This window comes from Oryzias latipes, chromosome 21, assembly GCF_053564925.1.
Source record: "Oryzias latipes strain Hd-rR chromosome 21, Olatipes_Hd-rR_3.1".
Lineage (NCBI taxonomy): Eukaryota > Metazoa > Chordata > Actinopteri > Beloniformes > Adrianichthyidae > Oryzias > Oryzias latipes.
Genome location: NC_136257.1, coordinates 27,822,407 through 27,843,485, shown reverse-complemented (window position 1 = coordinate 27,843,485; position 21,079 = coordinate 27,822,407). Strand labels below are relative to the sequence as shown.

At 39.0% G+C, this 21,079-nt stretch overlaps 1 protein-coding gene across 10 annotated transcripts in view; it reads left to right on the top strand.

Moving 5' to 3' along the window:
* LOC101173666 (nectin-1) overlaps positions 1 to 21,079 on the top strand; it is a 45,731-nt gene that overhangs the window by 1,314 nt on the left and 23,338 nt on the right. For 9 of the 10 annotated variants that reach the window (XR_013652841.1, XR_013652839.1, XR_013652842.1 and 6 more), the window contains exons 2-8: positions 723 to 1,055; positions 1,137 to 1,436; positions 2,761 to 2,854; positions 16,929 to 17,080; positions 18,323 to 18,428; positions 18,518 to 18,593; positions 18,739 to 18,789. Coding sequence is in view for 5 of the 10 variants with exons in the window: in XM_078939784.1 (XP_078795910.1) it covers positions 723 to 1,055; positions 1,137 to 1,436; positions 2,761 to 2,854; positions 16,929 to 17,080; positions 18,323 to 18,428; positions 18,518 to 18,593; positions 18,739 to 18,789 (1,112 nt within the window). In the remaining 5 variants the exon portion in view is untranslated. Of the gene's footprint in view, positions 1 to 722; positions 1,056 to 1,136; positions 1,437 to 2,760; positions 2,855 to 16,928; positions 17,081 to 18,322; positions 18,429 to 18,517; positions 18,594 to 18,738; positions 18,790 to 19,895; positions 19,951 to 21,079 lie in introns of all 10 variants that reach the window. The other variant, XM_023950809.2, reaches the window with a different exon arrangement.

The window sequence follows — 21,079 nt, the reverse complement described above, 5'->3', positions numbered from 1 at the left end:
CTATTCCGTTCCCTCGAAATGATTAACTCGTTCGAGCGCAATAATTAATCCGTTCGAACGCAATAATTATTCACGTCATAAGTTATTCACGCGGATATGCTCTCTGTACGCCGGCAAAAGCAGCTTTCAGCTGTAACTCCTGTGTCTCTGTGACCCATATTCGTTCAAAAAAGGAACATGAAAAACAAAAATGATCACTTTATTACTGTCATAATGAATATAAGAAAAATATCAAAAGATTTATGATAACTAGGCTTCTTTGTCATACGATAGCTCCTGCTAGGCTACTACTAGTGCCGCCGCAGAGCTCTGTGATGTATGCCGGCATTTGGGCAACTGGCTGGTTGGTTGACAGACAGACAGCTGATATTGTAGTTTAGGGTCGAATAGGAATAATAATATTCAAGAATTGTCTTTTATTAACTTTAGCAGTCAGTTGCTTTACATTCGAAGGCTATTAGGCTACATGCTAACTGACTAGCCGATCATTTATCCCGTTATTAATTTACGTCATAGATTTACAGCAGATACCTTCACATTTCTGTCTGTGTGTGTCTCATTACATTGCATTGAAGACACGGAGGATGTTTAGAGAACAGATTTATTTATTTTACAAATCTCTAAGGAGATGATTGTGTAGTAATCATAGTACAAACTCTCTTTCCTTAATGCAGATTTTGGACAGATTTTTGTATTAAAGTCATGTTTTGTTCTCTTTACAGCTGTCCAGGCTGGAGATGTGGTTGTGATGCTTGGATCCTCCGCCATCTTGCCCTGCCACATAATCACAAATGATCGTCTTTCCCAGATCACATGGCAGAAAACGATCAAAGGAAAAGCACCAAATGATGTTTTCTTGACAATTCAGCCCACAACCGGAGTGAAGTATAGTAATGGACAGGATTTAAGATTTGAATTTATTGGAAATGTCAATGACAAAAATGGAACCCTGAAGTTTTCTAATGTGACACTGAAGGATGAAGGAAGCTACACATGCATCTTCAGCTTGTTCCCCAGTGGAACACAAAGCAGAATTTCACAACTTGTAATACTTGGTAAGATCTGACTGTTTACATTGTTCTGCATTTTGTTACTGTTGTTACTGCAACATCTTGATTTTACTGGTATTCCTTTAGTGCCCCCAATCACAAATCTGATGGATCATACACCCTTAGAGGGAAATGAGGAGGTTCCACTTGCAACCTGCACAGCTGCTGCTTCCAAGCCGAAGGCAGAGGTGAGATGGATCAAAGGTTCTTTGGAAGGAAAAGTTCGAGAAGAACTTAATGAAACTCAGCATGCTAATGGTACGACCACCACATGGAGTACTCTGCTTGGAAAACCTGGGAGAGAGATGAATGGTCAGTTGGTGAAGTGTGTCATCTCAAGTGAGGCAACTAAAGAAGAAATCTTGGAAACCAACATCCAGGTCCACTGTAAGTATCTTCAAACTTCCTCTAAAGCAAATGTCTCCTTGTGATTTACATATTTAAACAAACATTTGCAAAGATTAATCTCCTCTGTGGTCTTCCATTGTCTGTTTGGTAACTCATTCCTTTTCACAGTTCTCTACTTTCCTTCTTAAGACTGGAGTTTACAAAATACATTCAGCACATTTACCGCATTTAAATGGACATTTTCAGAAGGATTTTTTTTTTTCTGAAATGTTGTTTATGGTTGTAGGGACAATGCTGGTTTCAGTTTCAAAACGTGACATTGGGTTCATTGATTTGTCTATCAAAGCGTGTCAACAAAACACATGGACAGTGATTGGTCAGGCCACTGATTGTGCTAATGTTTTTCGTCTGGGTGCATGTTCAGTTAACTGTTTGAGTTTTCTAAGCAACCTGTTTTTGGTTCAATGTAAATAATTTTCAGAGTATCTGGTCTGGTGTGGTTTCACACGGCACTTTTACAAGCTAACTAAAGACGGAAGTGAACCAAACGCTCTTAATCAGACCAGAGTTATTTTGATCCACATGTGAGAGCTTTCACTCTCGTCAAACCAAATTAATTTAACAAAGAAACAAACTGGTGGGAATCTAACCTGCCCGTGTGAAAGCGCTCTTTGACTGGGTTGTTTCTGATTTTGATGTTAAGTACCTTATTTGTAAGTTAATTTGGATAAAAGCTACTGTGATTTTAATTCTTGATTTAAAAAAATGCTCAAAATGTGTGCTTTTGGCAAGGACAGCAGTGTTGCTTCTCATTTCAAAATCATCTATTTTCCGTCGCAGTTGGTTATTTCTTCAGCAGAAAGATGACAGTTAAGGTTTCGTTTGGTTGCACAACTTTACCGAGGAAAAATTTGTGAAAAGTATATGACAGAATCATCTTTTGTCACTATCGGACTGAGGGGGCAGTAGCACAGACCTTTCTAACCCAGAGGCCTCAAAGCTAGCAACTTCAGAAAAGATTCAGGGGTTTGATGAAAGTCTGAAGGAATGTATCGTAATGACACAAGAATCTAAGAAATGGCTATACGGTGCTGCTTACCCTGTGAGGAGGGTTAATGAAAAAAAAAACTTCTTTGTGTGGGCAAAAATGTGCTTTGGTAAAACTCTTCATGTCCAACATCACATGAAGGAGCTTGGAATCTTCTCTTCCAACTTTTTTTTATGTAGAACTTTTTGTGCGATAATGATTCTGTTTTTTAAACAGAACAATTATATTTTTGCACAAAATTGCATTTTATTTCTTATTACAGTTTTAACTGTTGTCATTCATATCGTCACATAAACCGTTCTGTCCTTTTTGCAGACTTGCCTGCTAAGGTCAACATAATTGAACGATCTCAAGTCTCATTTGAGTGTGAAACGGAAGCAAACCCAAACGCCACTGTTATCTGGAGCAGGTACAGTCTTTACAATGCCCTTTTCAAACGTCATAAGGTTTTAAAAAGCTGATAAGTTTATCATCTACACTCTACAGCAGCAGTCTTAACTGCCAAAGCAGGCCCCTTGGAAATAAGTCAAACATTCTTACACCATTGGGGGGCCTTTTTACTTTCTTAAGATTCAGTTTTTGCTGTGTTGTTTGCGTTTGGAGTATGTTCTCAATAAAAGTGTTTGGCCAAATTTGATAAGCTAGTCTTCGAATTCGAAAGAGAACATTTTTCCTCTCAATGGAACTGGAAAGTGGACTCTTCCTGCCTGGATGGTATTTTTGCAACTGGATACACTATTAAACAATGGGAGGAGTGGAACTTGGTTTTTGTATCCCAACTGTCTGCGGAAGAAATATACCTATCAGATGCTTGATAATGGGATTTCCAACAATTGTGACTGGAGGATTTCGGATTTTTCTAGCAGTTTCGAGGCCCCCTACAGCGAGAGGTCAGCTGTTGGAGGTTTGTGGAAAGACACACCAGACAGTAAAGACTCGGGAGGTTGGGAGACAATCCCAACCCGACCAGAAACTTATAAGGATTTACAGATTAGAGCGCTTGCATTTTTTGAACTTGCACAGAAATGGATGACTAATAGGAGAAACTTTCTGTATGGATCAGAGGACACCGAAAAACAAATTTCCCAGGATTTCTGAACCCAAACAGGCCATCTAATGGACAATCAGACCCCCTTCAAGGATGCAGCTGACAGACTGCATCCTAGCTGAAGGTGCGATACCCCTGGTACTCCTAATAACTTCTGTGTGGGTTAAAATGCAGTCTGACTTGCCAGGTTAGGATAATGCAGCCTTGGGGTGGTTGTGGTGTAGAAGTAGAGCAGTCCATGTGTTCAATGTCGTTGGGAAAGACACTGAACCCCTCACTGCTCCAGGTGGTTATAGGTTGGCTGCAGTGTTCGGCAGTGGAGCTGCCATCAGCGTGTGAATGTCTGGGACTGAGACTATAAACCGCTTTGGTTTATAAACCGCTTTGGTTTGGAGTCACCGCTTGACCAGATGGCTGATCCACCATTTGGTTGTTCAGCCATCTGGTCTACAGTTTCATTGAAGATTCCTACCCACCCCTGAAGTTGCCCCTGGCAGCAGCTGCTGGAGACAGTAAACGGGGGTGCGATCACACCCTGCCTCGCCCTGCTATCTTTCTATTTTCTTTATTTCTCTAGTAGGTTTTTGTTTGCTGTTACTGCAAAGCACAGCTGTAGCAGCACCTAATATGCAGGTGTGAGGAAGCCATCTGCTCTTTGCTGACAAGGGTTATGCCTCCCTCTGGGGTTGGGGATGAGTGTGTGTTATTGTGCTGATTTAGTGGCACCTCCAAAAGCAACAAAAGAGCTGTCGGGGGTGGGAGTGGGGGTAATGAAAGGTTTATTGTTTAGCTTTTGATATAATTAGAAGCAGAAATCTGCTTGAGTAATTAGTGACGGATTTACCCATCCTGCAACATTTTCTTTTTTAAATGTGAGACATTTAAAATGTCTTAATTAACGGTAAAAATGTGTTGTTTCTTTTCAAAAAACAAGATTTAGTAAAGATTAGGAAATCCAGAACTTTTGGAGCACCACCTCTTTTAAGCTGTCATGTATTCATTTGTATTTTTTCCTATTTTCTTTTTAGCAGATGATCCAGTATTTCTTTTCAGTCTTTCTTTTTCATTCTGACTGCAGATGACTAGTTATACAAAGCATGCATTAACATCAACACTCTTTGGTTTGTTGTTTTCAACTTGTTCATCTGCTCAGAAAAATAGCTGTAAAACTGGGACCAAATAAAAATGAAGTTAAAGCTTTAAGCCCTAATAGAACAACACCAACTTTTCTCGCTGGCCAAATCTTTGCCTAAAGGACTTTGTAACTTTGTAAAACAAAGTTTTTAATTATGTTTTTAAGAATTTAGTATTTCCTTTCTCTGTGAAGTGACTTAGAATTACCTGAAACTGGAAAGATGGCCTGTTCTAAAATCTGCTTGTTTGGATTTTTCTTACTGTACTGTAAAACATCCTCAGTTAAGGTCCCACTCCAAGCATCTTTGGATCCAGTAGTCTTAATAATAATTATACTCTTTTTAACCCAAAAGTTCACTTAACAGAATATAAACCAGAATCCAAAAGTATATTTTCTTTATCAAGGAAAAGAACACATGAGGAAAATGTTTGAGAGAAGAAGCAAAAACAAAAGTTATGAAAAAAGAGGAATAAAAACGGAAGTTTATAACTTGAATAATGTGCTATAAAGAAAAATATATCATGACAAAAATTAGCAAGATGTTACGAAAAAGATATCAGAGCAAGAAAGTTAATTCTGACAAAGAGTAAAAGCTGTTTATTTTCTAAGTCAATGGGATTTTGGCTTCTTGGAGGCAGCAGCTACTTCCTGTTTAGAACGGGAGCGGTCACTCAGTCCATTTCCTATTTACAAAGAGGGGTTCGTAAAAAAAAAGTTTGAGTCAAAGGACCAGACTTTCCGTCACCAGTTAATGGGAGTGGAGGGTGTTTAACTAAGTCTTCAAGGGTAACTCAGGACATGTGATAGTCAGCTACTGCTGTTCTGTTCAGACTGCAAGCAAAGAGGTGAGGCAGATCTATGACAATATTTATTTTAAACTATTCAAAGAACAAGTTTGTGCACCAGCCGTTAAGTGCCAGTTGTTGTGACCGCCATGCATGCCTTGGTGGGGAGGTTGTTAGGTTGTTGGTATGCTTTTCTTGGGTGTGCTGTGAAACATCATATGCAGACGAAGGTGGAGTATCTAAAACTGGTACTCTAGTAAAAGCAGTACTCCCGGTACTGTAAAAAAAAAGTACACAAGTAGTGGTAAAAAGTTGTCTCCCTGAATAATTGCAAAGGCTACAAAAAGCATTTTACGCTTCTGGAGTTTCTGTTTCTGAACTTCAATCCAGCAGAGAACCAGTGAAGGGAGTTAAGTGTTGTTGACAGATAACTACCCAAAAAATTTCCCAAGGTTTGCATAGAAGAATCAGTTACATTTATGCAAACCTTCAGAAACAGAAAAGGTGTGACTCCTGCTGTTGGCAAGTATTGAGGGAACTTTTATTATTGACCAAATACTTGTTTAAATATATTCCTTTCATGAGAAACGGACTGACAAATACCTGTTTTGCCTGACTGTAATTGATGCAAATGTTTTAAACAAAATGAATGTCACTAGACAGATGCAGCCCAATGCAAATGAGTAACAGTACTAGTTTATCATTGGAAGTCTACTTGAATTAAAGTGTACTGTCCTCACTGAAACGTAACCTAGCTTTTAGCTAGACAGCTAGCTAAACTTTATTCCAAAAAAACTAGACGTGTACATGCTTTAATAAACGTTGTGTTTAATCTGGTGTACAAAGTGAAACTGTAAAAATACAGAAATAAAAAGCACTTTATTTATCTTTGTAAAATAGTGTTTTTTCAATAAACATGTCTGTCTCGTAAATATTTTTAATTTACTAGCCGGCTTGGCTGGTGACTCAAAAATTAAATTTCAGCTCCTAAGTGCAAGGATTTTAGTTATTTAAAATCCAACAAAAAGCATTGACTGCAAACTATGGAGAAGGCATGAGTCACAAGAACAGGCAGACAGCAGACAGCTGGTTCCAACAGCTAAATCAGGGTCAGGCAGGCAGGGGTCACAACAGGCATGAGAGCATCAAACGAGAAACTGGAGAAGTCAAGGTCCAGGTGAGATTCTGGGCATGTGGCAGGAAGACAGAGTCAAATACAGAACAGGGTCAGGATAGCAGAAGATCAGGGGGTATTCCAGAAAGTAGGTTATGCTAGCTCCCACTGTAAGTTTGAGGCTAAGGAAATTGATAACCTCAGCTTTCAGTTCCAGAAATGGAGGTATGTTTCAAGGTATGTCAAGTTGCCATAGCAACTCATGCTCTGAACATAACCTGGTCTGGAGCAGGTTTAGTTGAAGGTTAGTTTGTTTTCAGAGAGGGGAAGCAGCATGCCGTGTCCATTTGAAGATGATTTAATGGATGAAGAAACTCAGTTAATACTTTTTCCACCATGAGAGGCTGATAAGACCACCTATGGATGTTGGAAAGATAAACTTTTTTACTTTGATCTAACTTAATTATTTGCTTCAGTTAAGATAAATCTTTTTTTTGTAAGTCAGTTTAAAAATTACACGTAGTTTTCAGACAGTTATTTTACTTTCATTCAAATTAATCTAGTTAAGTAGGTGTAACTTTGGTACTGCTGTTACATCGGCACCGCAAAGGATTGTGGGATATCATTCCCTTTGCCTGTCTGGACAGATTTGGGTTTAAGTGTGGGTTTTTGACCAAATGTGTTTAGTTGTTTAGCTGTTTTACTGTGTTTTGCCATGTATCGCTGAGTTATTTTGCCCTACTGAGCTTACGTCTCTGCACCATGAGTGAGAGTGAAGGAGAGGATGATTAGTTTATATAGCACCCCTACGGCCAGGAACTGTAAGGATAATGACAGTAAATTCTTTAACGAATTTTTGCACTCCGTGCATTTTTTCCCCCGTCTTTTTTATTGTTATAAAAATTAGTATATCTGCCGGCTCAAACTTAGACATTTGAGAGTTCAAGAAATATAATTAATTTAGATGGAAAAAAGATTAATTGAATTGGAGTAATATGACATTTAGTTAAATAAATATGTAAATTTGAGTTGTATAAACAATTATTGAGTTTTATAGACGTAAGAAATTAGGTTGAATAAATTTAACTAAATTTTTTGTTACCAATAGAAGTAATTCATTTAAGTTGGCAAAATTGGATACGTTATATATATAATATATGCGTCACAAGGAAAATGGAAACAAGATCAGAAACTCGTGCGTTTACTTTGTCTGCTATTTTTCTACACGCAGAAACTCTTTCTTTTACTGATGATGCAGCCGTGTTACTTTTTTGATGGACGTGTAATCTTCATACGCCGTCATTAAAATCTCAGACTCCGTCTCACTGAAGTACAGCGTTTTCTTTTCATTTCACCCCGCGTTTCCATGGTGACTCCAGAAATCGGCGATCTATTGAGAATGACTTTATGTACCTGCTGTGCACGCCCATTAACCCAGGGTTACCAAGTCGAGTGTATTTACGTTAACTCATATCCGGTCTTTTGGAACCGACATACCCAGAGTAAGCAAGTTCAGGCGGATTTCAGCCAGAGTTCAGGCTTAAAGTCAGGCTAGTTTAAACATGCTTCCTGGAATACCCCCCGGGCCTGGATATAAGTCTTGGTAAAGAAGGCAGAGTGACACAAACAATACTTCGCTGCAGGGCTTTAATTTGCTGTGATTAATTAAGTGAATGAGAGTCAGGTGTGGCATCCAGGAAGTGTGCGCTGGGGTTGCTGGGAGTTGTAGAACTCTGGAGACCAGAGGGCGGAGACAGAGCTCTGACTCCTACAGCAGGGGGGTATTCCAGGAAGCATGTTTAAACTAACCTGACTTTAAGCCTGGACTCTGGCTGAAATCTGCCTGAACTTGCTTACTCTGGGTATGTCGGTTCCAAAAGACCGGATATGAGTTGGCGTAATTATGCTCGACTTAGTAACCCTGGGTTAATGCTCGTGCACAGAAGGTACATATAGACATTTTCAATAGATCGCCGATTTCCGGAGTCACCATGGAAACGCGCGGAGAACCGGTGTGGGTACTGGATGTTCTCGGGTTGCCGGATGTTCTCGGGGTCCTTCGGAGCGCAATACTTTAGTGAGACGGAGTCTGAGATTTTGAAGACGGCGTAGGAACATTATACGTCCATCAAAAAAGTAACACGGCAGCATCCGCAAAAGAAAGAGTTTCTGCTTGTAGTAGGAGAACAGACAAAGTATCTGCACAAGTTTCTGATCTTATTTCCATTTTCCTTGTGACGTATGTATATATAACTTATCCAATTTTGCTACCTTAAATGAAATACTTCTATTAGTAACAAATAATTGAGTTAAATTTAATCAACCTAATTTCTTACGTCTATAAAACTCAATAATTGTTTATACAACTCAAATTTATGTATTATCTAACTAAATGTCATATTACTCCAATTCATTTAATATTTTTTCCATCTTAAATAATTATATTTCTTGATCTCTCATATGTCTAAGTATGAGCCGGCAGATATGCTCATTTTTATAATAATAAACAGGACGGTAAAAAATGCACGTTGCGCATAAATTCATTAAAGAATTATCCGTCACTATCATTACAGAAATGCTCGGTAGGGGTGCTATATAAACTAATCATCCTCTCCTTCACTCTTACTCATGGTGCAGAGACATAGGCACAGTAGGAGAAAATAACTCAGCAAAACACAGTAAAACAGCCAAACAACTAAACACATTTGGTCAAAAACCCACACTTAAACCCAAATCCGTCCAGACTGGCAAAGGAAATGGTATCCCACAATTCCTTGCGGTGCCGATCTAACAGCAGGACCAACGTTACACCTACTTAATTGAATTAATTTGAATGAAAGTAAAATAACTGTCTGAAAGCTACGTGTTATTTTTAAGCTGACTTAAAAAAACAAATGATTTATCTTAACTGAAGCAAATAACTAAGTTAGATCAAAGTAAAAAAGTTTAATTTTCCAACATCCATATGTGGTCTTATCACCCTCTCATGGTGGAAAAAGTATTATCTGAACTTCTTCATCCACTAAATCATCTTCAAATGGACACGGCATGCTGCTTCCCCTCTCTGTAAACAAACTAACCTTCAACTAAACCTGCTCCCGACCAGGTTATGTTCAGAGCATGAGTTGCTATGGCAACTTGACGTACCCTGAAACATACCTCCATTTCTGGAACCGAAAACTGAGGTTATCAACTTCCTTAGCCTCAAACTTACCGTGGGAGCTAGCATAACCTGCTTCCTGGAATACCCCCCAGGTTTCTTCTAAAACAGAAAACACTGTTAACTAATCATTTGTCATCTAATGCTTTGTTTTTAAATGGAACTGATAAAACACTATAGCATTCTGTTTTATTTCTGTTATCTTTGAAACTTGAAAGCTTTTGCTTTAATTTTCTGTTTAGTTTGTAATATAAGTGCATTTTCTTAGTTATCTGGGGGGAAAACAATTGCATCGTGTTTCTTAAGTACATCTGTTATGTTTAAAGTTGACAAATATAGATGTTTGGTTTAAATTATCATATATATCGTTATCGCCTGATATAAAAAACTATATCGGGATATAAAAAATCCAATATCGCCCAGCCCTATTTAATTATAATAATAATAATAATAGTGCATTTTATTTAAGAGCGATTTTCAAAACACTCAAGGACATTGTACTGATTCAAAAGTAAAACACAATGAAATCACTTCGAAAAAATGTTAAAAACACAAGGAATAAATTCACATCTAAGGGAAATCAGAAAACAGATGAAGGAAAATTGTGATTTGGAAAAGCAAATTTAAACAGGTTTTGAATCTGGATTTAGAAATGGAAAAGGAGTCAATGTTCAGGGGGTGTAATATTGATGAGTCAGGACGACCTCCGATGTTTGAACAGGCTTTAATTATCACAGACTCGCCATTCACCATGCACTTCAGCCACATGTACAACACCGCCTCCTAGTGTGTGTCTCGCGATAACAAACAACTCGCATACGTCACATCCCCCTTTTTAACAAGTAATGAAACAAATAAAACATTTGTATTATACTAAAAAAATATAACATCCCAACCCATAACAACATTTCCTTAGAATGCTAAGTAACTGAAATTTACTCTCTGTATCTAGCAGGTAATCTCACTTGTCTGCCAGATCTGGTTCTATAAAAGATAGATTGGTTAGGAGTCTCATTGTCATGAGCATCGACAGTCTGTTCATTGTCATTGGGTTGCTCAGTATGTTGACTCTCATCATTGTTGTTGTTTTCCTCATTCATACTCTGTCCCTCTGCTGGTGGAAAGGTTTTCTCCTCCGTTCTCCTCAGATGTTTCCTGTTTCTTCTGTAAAGTCTTCCATCAGGTGTACGAACCACAAATGAACGTGGTTGCTCATGCTTGTGGAGAACCACTGCAGGCTGCCATGTTGTTCCTCTCTGCATCCTTACATTCTCACCCGAATGCAAGTCTGGAAGATTTCTTGTCTGTCTGTCGAAGTAAAGCTTTTGCTTCTCCTGTCTTCCTCTTAGGTGTTTCTGTGCTTGAGCTGATCCCTTTGGAGTGAGTAGAGAAGTGGAAGTTGGTAACTTTCCTTTGAGTCTTCGTCCCATTAGCAACTGCGCCTGGGATAAGCCTACACTTTCCAGTGGTGTATTGCGAAACTCCAGGAGTGAAATATAGGGATCTCCTTTTCCATTTTCTGATTTCTTGAGCAAATTTTTGATTGTTTGTACTGTTCGTTCTGACTGACCATTGGACTGGGCATGTGTGGGACTAGATGTGACATGCCTGAATTCCCAGCTTTCAGCAAAGTCCTTGAACTCAGCACTGTCATACTGAGGTCCATTATCTGAAATCACAACATCAGGTATCCCGTGCCTGGCAAATATTGATTTCAGAGCCACTATGACACTGTGACTGGTAGTGTCTTTCAGTTTCATGATCTCTGGAAATTTAGAAAAGTAGTCCACACATAACACAAACTCTGCTCCTTTGTAGTGAAATAAGTCTGTGCCTACTTTCTCCCATGGTCTGTCTGGTACTGGGTGTGATAGTAATGGTTCTCTTGGATTACTGTTCTTGTTCTCGTTACAGACTGCACACTTTGACACTGTCTCTTCAATGTGTTTGGACATGTTTGGCCAATATAAAATGTCTCTGGCTCTTTCTTTGCACTTGACCATTCCCAAGTGTGATTCGTGAATTTTTTCAAGCATTTCTTGTCTCAACCTTTGTGGTACTATGAGCTTTGATCCCTTGAACATCAGTCCAGCTGTGTATGTGATCTCTTCCTTGAATGTCCAATATGGCTGAATGTCTTTGTGAACAGCATGCCGCTCTTTTGGCCATCCTCTCTGAACTCTCTCTTTTAGATGTTGTAGTTCTGGATCTTCTGCTGTAGCTTTCTTAAACTTATTCAGCTTTTCCTCTGACATTGGTAGTTGAGGTGTAATCGTGTTTACCTCCAGCTCTTTTCCCATCAAATCTTCCTCTTTTTCTCTTAAGAATGCTCTGCTCAGTGTGTCTGCAATATGGAGTTCTTTGCCGGGTTTGTATGTCACTTTTAGGCTATATCTTTGCAATCTCAGGAGCATTCTCTGTAATCTCATGGGTGCTTGGTGCAGAGATTTCTTAAAGATGCTCTCCAGTGGCTTGTGATCACTTTCAACCTGAATGTCTTTTCCATAAACGTACTGGTGAAACTTCTCACAGCCATACACAATTGCTAGCAGCTCTTTTTCTATCTGAGCATATCTTTGCTGACAATCTGTTAGTGCTCGTGACCCATAGGCTACAGGTAGTCCATCTTGCAGTAAAACTGCTCCCAAGCCTTGTGAACTTGCATCAACCGAGAGTGTCGCTGGCTTGTTGACATCATAAAACTTCAGAGTTGGAGCCTTGGTGACGAGCTGTTTAAGATTTTCAAAGCTCGTTTTCTGTGCTTCTTCCCAGTGCCACTCTATGTCTCCGTCAAGCAGCTGTCTCAATGGTGCACTGATGTCTGACAGGTTTGGTATGAATTTGGCCAAGTACTGGACCATTCCTAAAAACCTCTGTAATTCTTGTTTGTCCTGAGGTGGGGGTAGCTCTGTCACTGCTCTTACTTTTTCTTTATCTGGTTTCAGTCCTTTATCTGTGAGTGTGTGTCCAATATATTTGATTTCATTAGTTCTGATGAAACATATGTTTCTGTTCAGTTTCAGGTTGTATTGTCTTGCTCTGTCCAGCAGCTTTCTCAGTCTGTCATCGTGTTCCTCTTTCGAGTCGCCCCATACTAGCAAATCGTCTATGATGTTCACAACGCCATCCAGATCCTCAATCATTTGTGCTGCCGCTCTCTGGAACACTTCAGGTGCTGATGAGATGCCAAAAGGTAGCCGTAGAAACCTGTAACGACCGATGGGTGTGTTAAATGTACAGAGCCTTGAGCTTTCATCATCCAGCTTGATCTGCCAAAATCCTTGGTTAGCGTCTAACACAGAGAAGTATTTGGCGTTTGGCATACGAGACACAACTTCTTCCACAGTGAGCAATGGATAATGTTCTCGTTTAATTGCTCTGTTCAAGTCTTTTGGATCCATGCATATCCGAATTTTCTTGGGTGTAACTACAGTCACCATGCTGTTAACCCACTCTGTTGCCTCTGTCTGTCTTATAATAACTCCCATGTTTTCCATTCTCTGCAGTTCTTTGACCACTCTGTCTCTCAGGGCTACAGGAATCCTTCTGGGTGCGTGTACGACTGGTGAGACTGAGGGGTCTATTTGGATGTGATGCTGACCTGGCAAACAACCAAGACCATCAAACAAATCATTATAGTCTTTGAGAATTTCTTGTTCTTTTCCAACTGCATATACTCTCTGAAGTAAGCCTATTTTTAAGCATGTAGTTCCTCCAATTATAGTGCTCACATCTTCCTGAGTGATTTCAAACTCAATCTTGTGCTTTTTTCCTTTGTACTCACAGATCAGTTGTTTCTTGCCTATTGCTGTCACCTTGTGACCAAAACAGGGAACTAGTTTTGTTTGACTTGCTTTCAATGAACCTGCAGCTTCAAGTGCAGTGAGAGTTTTCACAGACATAACATTACAATCTGCTCCTGTGTCCAGCTTACATGACACCAGTTTTTTGTTGATCTTGAAGTTTTCTGTCCAAATCTCATTGTTTGTATCTCCAGAATCCATTACAGAAATGACTTTTTCCTCTGTGTTTACTGCTCCCAGAAACATGTCATTTTCACTTTCTCTCTGCTCCACTGTATGCACTCTCTTTCCTTGCTGCTTCCTTTGAACTTGTGATCTGCACATTTTAGCAAAATGATTCTTTTTCTTGCACAAATTGCATGATTGTCCAAATGCAGGACATTTTTTTACTGCATGCTTGAGTCCACATCTATTGCAGTTTATTTCTTTGAACTCTGCTTTCACAGGTTTGAATGTTCCTTTATTTTCTTTTGTCATCAGTCTACTCACTTCTGCCTCTTCAGTGAGAGCTTTCACCTGGCTGGTCGTTATTTCACTGGCACGGCAAATATTAATGGCCTTTTCAAGTGTCAGATCTGCCTCTCTGAGTAATCTGCCTCTCACTTGGTCATTCGTAATGCCACACACAATTCTGTCACATACCAGGGAATCGTGTAAATCTTTGAATTCACAGTCCTTGGCTTTGTTTCTTAAATCTGTGACATATGCATCAATGGTTTCTTCCTGTTTCTCCGCTCTTGTGAAGAACATGTGCCGTATGTAAGTTAAGTTTTTTCTAGGTTCACAATAGTCCTTAAACTTCTTTTTCAGCACTTCAATTTTGTCTTTCTCGTCGTCTCCAAATTCAAAAGTATTGTATACTTTTACCGCTTCATCTCCCGCGACGTGAAGAAAAGTTGCACATTGCACCTTCTCGGACTTTTCCGCGATGCCGCTGGCGGTACAGAAGAGCTCAAAACGCTGACTCCAGTTTCTCCAGTTTTCTGCCAAGTTTCCTTGCAAACTTAGATTCGGTGGTGGTTGAAACTGCGCCATTTCCTCTTCTTTCCGAATTCTTTTTTTCTGACACCATGTAATATTGATGAGTCAGGACGACCTCCGATGTTTGAACAGGCTTTAATTATCACAGACTCGCCATTCACCATGCACTTCAGCCACATGTACAACACCGCCTCCTAGTGTGTGTCTCGCGATAACAAACAACTCGCATACGTCACAGGGGGGAGAGAGTTCCAGAGTTGGGGAGCCGAGCAGCTGCAGGGATGGAAAGCTGAAGAGAAGAACGGTGAGAGTAAGAGTCAACATGGAGGAGATTAGGAAGATGAGAAGCAGCAGGTTATGGAGGGCTTTGAAGGTGTAGAGAAGAAGTTTGATTTGAATCCTGGAAATTACCAGAAGTCAGTGCAGCTGCTGGAGAACAGGAGTGATGTTCTGGTGAGGATGCGGTCAATTGAAGTTTATTCCGATTTTTTTCGGGAAAACCAGAGAGCAGGGCATTGAAATAGTCAAGGCGAAAATTGACCAGACTGTGAACCAAGAAGGAAGCGGAGTGGACGGTGAGGGAGGGGCGGAGACTATTAATAGTACGGTAAATGAAAGTAGACAGACCGAGTAAAGCTTTTGATGTGACATTGAAAGGATAATCTACGGCCAAGGATGACACCCAGACTCTTTACCTTTGCTCATTTTATGTTTTTGTTTTTCTGTACACTTTCCCTCTTCTTTACTATCCACGCTTTCTCTTCCTCTTTTCTCTGTGTGGTCCAGAAACCTAAAAAACTGGCAGTTGTTGACTTCCTATTGTGGTTTTGGGGCAGATTTAACAGTAACTGCATTCTGGATCCAGCCTACTGTCTGACCAATGCTGCAAAACATTTCAAACAAGAAGAAAAGGTAGGAACTAAGAATACTCTGCGGTTGGTAAGTAATAGATGGACGAAGTGATTCAGTCAGATAGTAAACACATTTCATGTCATTATTTCAGAGAATTGTTTTTGTCAGTCTACTTTTAGATCACACAGTCAATGACTGTAATTCTTCAGTTTCCCCTAAACTCCCCCCTCTCATTCCAAATAGTAATTACCCGCCAACTCCAAAAAGCTGAAATCCCATTGACTTCTTTTGAGAAATAAACATCTGTTACTCAGTCATATATGTCAGAATAACCTTTGTTGTTCTACTACATGGTCTTGCTACTCCAATTTAAAAAAAAAAAATTTTTCTTTATATTTTTATTATATATTTATAATAAATTCATATAAATGTATATATTATATTTATTTATAAATTTATTTATATTAATTATTTTTATTCAAGTTATAAACTGACCAATCAGATACCTCAGTAAAAGCATGTGGTGCCTGCTGGCCCCCACTTCGAACGTTCAAATTGTTCCATAGACAAATTCTCCCAAGCCCAGTTGAAGGGGTGTGGACTTCCAACAAGCTTACTTTTGATAGGCAACAGTAATTGTCATAGAAACATTGAATAAAAACATCTCAGACCAATCAGTTCCTACTGTTGTTGTGTGGCTCCAAATGGCGGCGTTCGTATCAGGAGGTATGGAGACTGAATTGACTCTGGCGTTTTCTATCGGTGACTTCACACTCTCTCAGGCCAGTTCTTTTATAAAGTCAATGAGAGCTAGTTAGTCAAGTTCCAAGATGGCGTCGTCAATATTGCTAAAAAAAAAGGACTGTATTGACTTCACTTGGTTGCAACCAGAAGCCATTTTCTGTGAGTGACGTCGCACTAGCTCGGTCCAGTTCTCATTTACAGTCAATGACCAGGAGACACTTCTGTCTGCCACAACAGAGAAACCAAACGCACGACACAAAGCCATCAAAACAGATTCAAGACCAGTTATAATTTCAGGCATTCCAGTTTGTGAAATCTTATGGTTTTCAATGTAGAAAGATACCGTAGACTAATCAGGAGTGGCTAACCCCGGTCCTCAAGAGCCTCAACCCTTAGCTGACTCAAGTGATTCAGAAGAAATCCATTTAGATGAGTGTGGAATTTTGTTGCTGTTGGGCACAATGTCAGCTTTACAGAATGTTGTGGGAAAAAGCAGCTGAAATCAGGAGAGAATGTGAAACCTTTTTAAGAATTTTCTCTTCAGGGACCCTTAATAAAGAGCCTATTTGACCTCTGGGAATGTAAAGAGTCCTGAAGCAGCAGAATGAGGTTGGAGGTGTTGGAAAGTTGACCAATTGTTGTTTTATGTAAATAAAGAAACAACTCAAGACACACTTTCCATCACATGTTGTGTATATTCTTTTCCACTGGACTCTGTTTTGTTTCAAGTTTAAAAACACCTGTGACAGTGAAATATGAAACTACGCAGAGAAGCTGAACTGCCTTTTTTGCATGTCTGAGAAATGTTCTGACCAGCAGAAAGTCGAATCGACACTTTGTAATGGAATTTGTCTCTTTCAGGTCTGGCCAGCCTCTGCCTCCATCAGTTAAAGTTGTGGGTACAACGCTGCAGTTTTCAAGCCAGAGCAATGACTTGTCCGGCCTTTATCAGTGTGAGACCAGAAATCCATACGGAAGCAAACAGGCATACCTCTTTGTGCATTTCTCTTCAGGTGAAGTCTGCTGTGAGTTCATCTGTAGTTTATATGTAGACTGTGGTTACAGAATAAAACAAGACTCTTGAGGTCTTGAGGCATGCTGGTAGTGCTCCTAAAGACTTCATTTGATTTGTGCTTTAAGAAAAGAAAGAGGCGACAGACAAAAGACTATTTGTGGACTCTGTGTGTCACTGAACTTTCTTTAACCCTAAATGTGTGAATTCATCGCAGACCTTTATAAAGGCTGTAACGATTCATTTTAATAACGATTCGTGGCAAAATTTTGTGGTTGCCAATAGGATTCACTTTTGGAACGATCCATCTTTAGCCAGAACCAAAACCAATGGGATTCAGAAATAAAAACCTGATACTAAAAAGTGTAGGTGAGGTTTTCCAGATTCCTTGTGTTTCTTGCAAGTTAATGGAGTGTAAATTAAATATGTGTCCAAACAAACAAGTAAACAAGAATGAATGTCAAATCCAGTCACATTTTAGTTTCCTAAAGATTAGCCCACCGTTTTTCCACATCCAAATAATCCAAAGGGAACATTCTAGCATCTCAATCTAAAGTGTTCTCATACATTGGACTGGAATGATGGACTGATCATGCTGTCATCACATGTGTGTTGTTCGCTGTGATCCACTCGCCGTCGTTATGTTATAGTAAAATAAACCTACTGTACCTCAATCCAAGTGGTATTGTCCAATATCTCTTCATTTCATTTTAAACCTATTTTATAATGGCATAGGTCAATTTGATTAACAACTTGCTTCAAACAGATCGATCTGTTTGGATCACAGGAATAAAATTCGATTAATCGAGTATTTGTTACACCCCAGTCTTTATTTCTTAGTAATACCAGACTGATAGAACAATATGTTACTCCGATTTATAATTTATATAACAGACACAGTCAAAAATAAGTTTCTTTTGTTTTCTATTTAAACATTTTTATTCCTTAAGCTTCAATGTGAATTTTCTGTCTTAGAAAACATATTTACCAGTAAATTATTGAATTTATTTGTTCAAAAAAAGTGAAAACGTTCTTATTAAGTTTCCTTTGATGTACTTTCTAAAATAAAAGTATTTATTTGTGATCATTTTTTACTTTCAAATCTGAATTATATAATAGATGAAAGTTTGACTGGATCAAACTAAGCACTACTGCTCATGAGAGACAACACATTCAATTGCATGGTAAAACAGTTTTATTAACATTTCTGCTGACTCTTTTTCTGTATCTTGTTTTGTTACAGGAAAATGCACAGGTCCCATCATCATTGCTGTCTTCAGCACTCTCCTGATTCTCCTGATTCTCGCGATTATAGGGGTGTATTGTCATAGAACTGGAAAACTTCAAAGGTATCAAGTCCTTCAGTTACTTTATAAGTTGAATTGAAAAATTCACAAACTGAATAAAAACGATTTTTTTCATGTAATAATTTAAAAAGGTTTTACGATCTTTGCGGTGAGATGAGGCAAGTTTGGAGAAGAGAACATCCAGAAGCAGATGTTGAGGAAAGACCGGTAATAATAATAATAGTAATAATAATCAGATTTCTTGGAAACTAAATTTCATCTCAGGCAAATAAATGAAACAGGCAATAAATAGACAAAGAACGCAAATCATTACAAACTAAAGAAGTAATCAATTTCTTATGCTGCCAAACAGGAAGCAAAACCCTTGCGAACCAGGTCGTCATCTGGACAGCAGGAAGAAGAGGTAAGAAACAAAAGGAATCAATAAACAGATATAAGGCTGTGCTGCATGTTTTGGTTACTTGAATGAAACGCAGCGAGACTGAGAGACTTGTGGTGAATTCCAATGAAGAGGAGCAGAGCAGCTGAATGCTCCCTGTGACAGAGGCAGATGGAGCAGTGAGATGGACAGATGAGGGGGATCTAAGGAATGGAGGCTGGTTCAGGGACATGGAGATCAGTGAGGTACCAGAGGGCGACTTTGTGAATGGCATTCTGGGTAAAAAGTAATATCTTGTACTGAAAGTAATATTTGGTTGTGGCGTGTAAAAGATTTCAGTGGAATATTGACATCTAGAAGGAGGCGTAGTATAGCAGGAGAAAGTACAGTCGGCAGCAAAGAGAACTTTCAGACTGACAAATAATTGCAGGGAGAAGGTCAGATGACCAGGAGCTGCATGGTGGTGTTGTCGTTTGCATGTTCTCCCCATGTATTTGGGGGTTTTCTCCAAGGGGGCCGCTTTCCTCCCACAGTCCAAAAAATGTGTTAAACTTAGGTTGATTGATGATTCTAAATTGTCCCTTAGGTGTGGATGTGGGTGTGATTGTGTGGCTCTGTGACAGACTGTTGACCTGTCTGGGGTGCACCTCACCTTCACCTTGCAGTAACTGGGATAGGCTCCAGCAGCCGCGTGACCACAAAAGGTATTCAGCAGGTTCAGAAAATAAAAGGATGGATGGGGCACGCTGACGTAATGTGATTTCTGCTCAGTGCTCTGAATGTCAAAATGAAAAAAATTCAGTCAAACGCTGGTTTGCACGTTCTCTGTGGAGTTCATTCGTACTTCTTCTGTGGTTTTAACGTGGTTCATTCGTGATACATTTGTGAAAATTTCACGTAAAGACCAAAACGTCTCACTTTTACCACATATATTTACGTATGACCAATTTATATCCGTGCAATATGTGCAAAATGTACATAGTGGTTGTGTGACGTGGCATTATAGTAAAAGTCTTTTTAGTTTTCACGCACGTAGGTGTGTAAAACTTTTTCTCCGCATTGACCCCTCCCCTGGGTTGGAGTAGAAGTGTTTCTTTGCTGAACTTTTCAGACTTCTCTCATCTTTTCAGTTGGACAGCTTTCCATCTGAGTGACTGAATAAAGCTTTTTTCCCCCACTGTAGCAGTAAGTGCCAGTACCTCTTACGAAAGCACTTTTACCCTCTTTGGCACGTTTACAGCCTTTTTTTGTTGTTCTGCCTCTTGAGTTTCCCCCCTGTGGTCAATTTTTTTCCTCTAAAAAGCACTTATGTGATTTACTTCCTTTACTTTGGCTCATCCTCAAATAAACAGAGACCCTTAATCTGAAGCAGATAAAGGTTTGTTAATTTATGTAAGCTTTTAAACTGAAAAAAACAAAGGATTCAAGAAAAAAGACTGTTGCAAACCAGACCTGCAGACACCTTATAAAACCCTAAACTAATAGAAGAATCTGAAAGTATGAAAGTGAAGGGAAGCTCGGTTTTCTCCTTCGTTAAAGTAATTTGGGTTCTAGTCACCAACTGGAAAAGAGGAGAGAGCCACGAAAGAGACTAGGATCCTTTCACTGGAAGAAATTTTTAAAAAAGTTTTTACTTTTAACTTGGTCTGCACAATCAATCACAAATTCATTGTTATCGCGGCATCATATCTCAAAAGATGGTGAAAATTGCAATAAATGTTTACCGGTACTTTAAATGTGTTAAAACAATCTTATAGCAGTTTGAAGTATTTAATGAATCAAATAAATCCATTTATGTATTTGTCCAATCAGATGGAGCCTTTTTGTTAGATGTTCGCCTCATGTAGTCGAGTATCATTTGAAGTATAATTAAGTTATTTTGACTCTTATTTACATTAAACTGTTGCAGTGAAATGAAATGATGTATTTAGTTGTTTTGCTATTTGTTCATGTATCGCATGACTTTTCCTCGTATCCTGCAGTCCTACTTTTAACCAGCATGTCTCAATTTATTCTTCTTTTAGATTTTAAAATATTTTTCTTTTTTAACTTTTAAAGTGATGCTAAATTTCTGCAGCAGTCCTGAATTTAATGGTTGCAAATTAAAGCATGATGCGGTTAAACTTAGTGCTTTACTCTGGTGTTTTCAAAAGGAAACCAATAGTCAGAAATAGATCTGCAGATGAAAACATTCAACCTCAGTTTCTACTGTCAGCACAGCATAAACTGTGGCACGACTGACTTTATAAAATCTGCATATTCATATTGTCTACAATTAAATGATGAAATCAAAGTTGAGACACTTTTTTAGAAA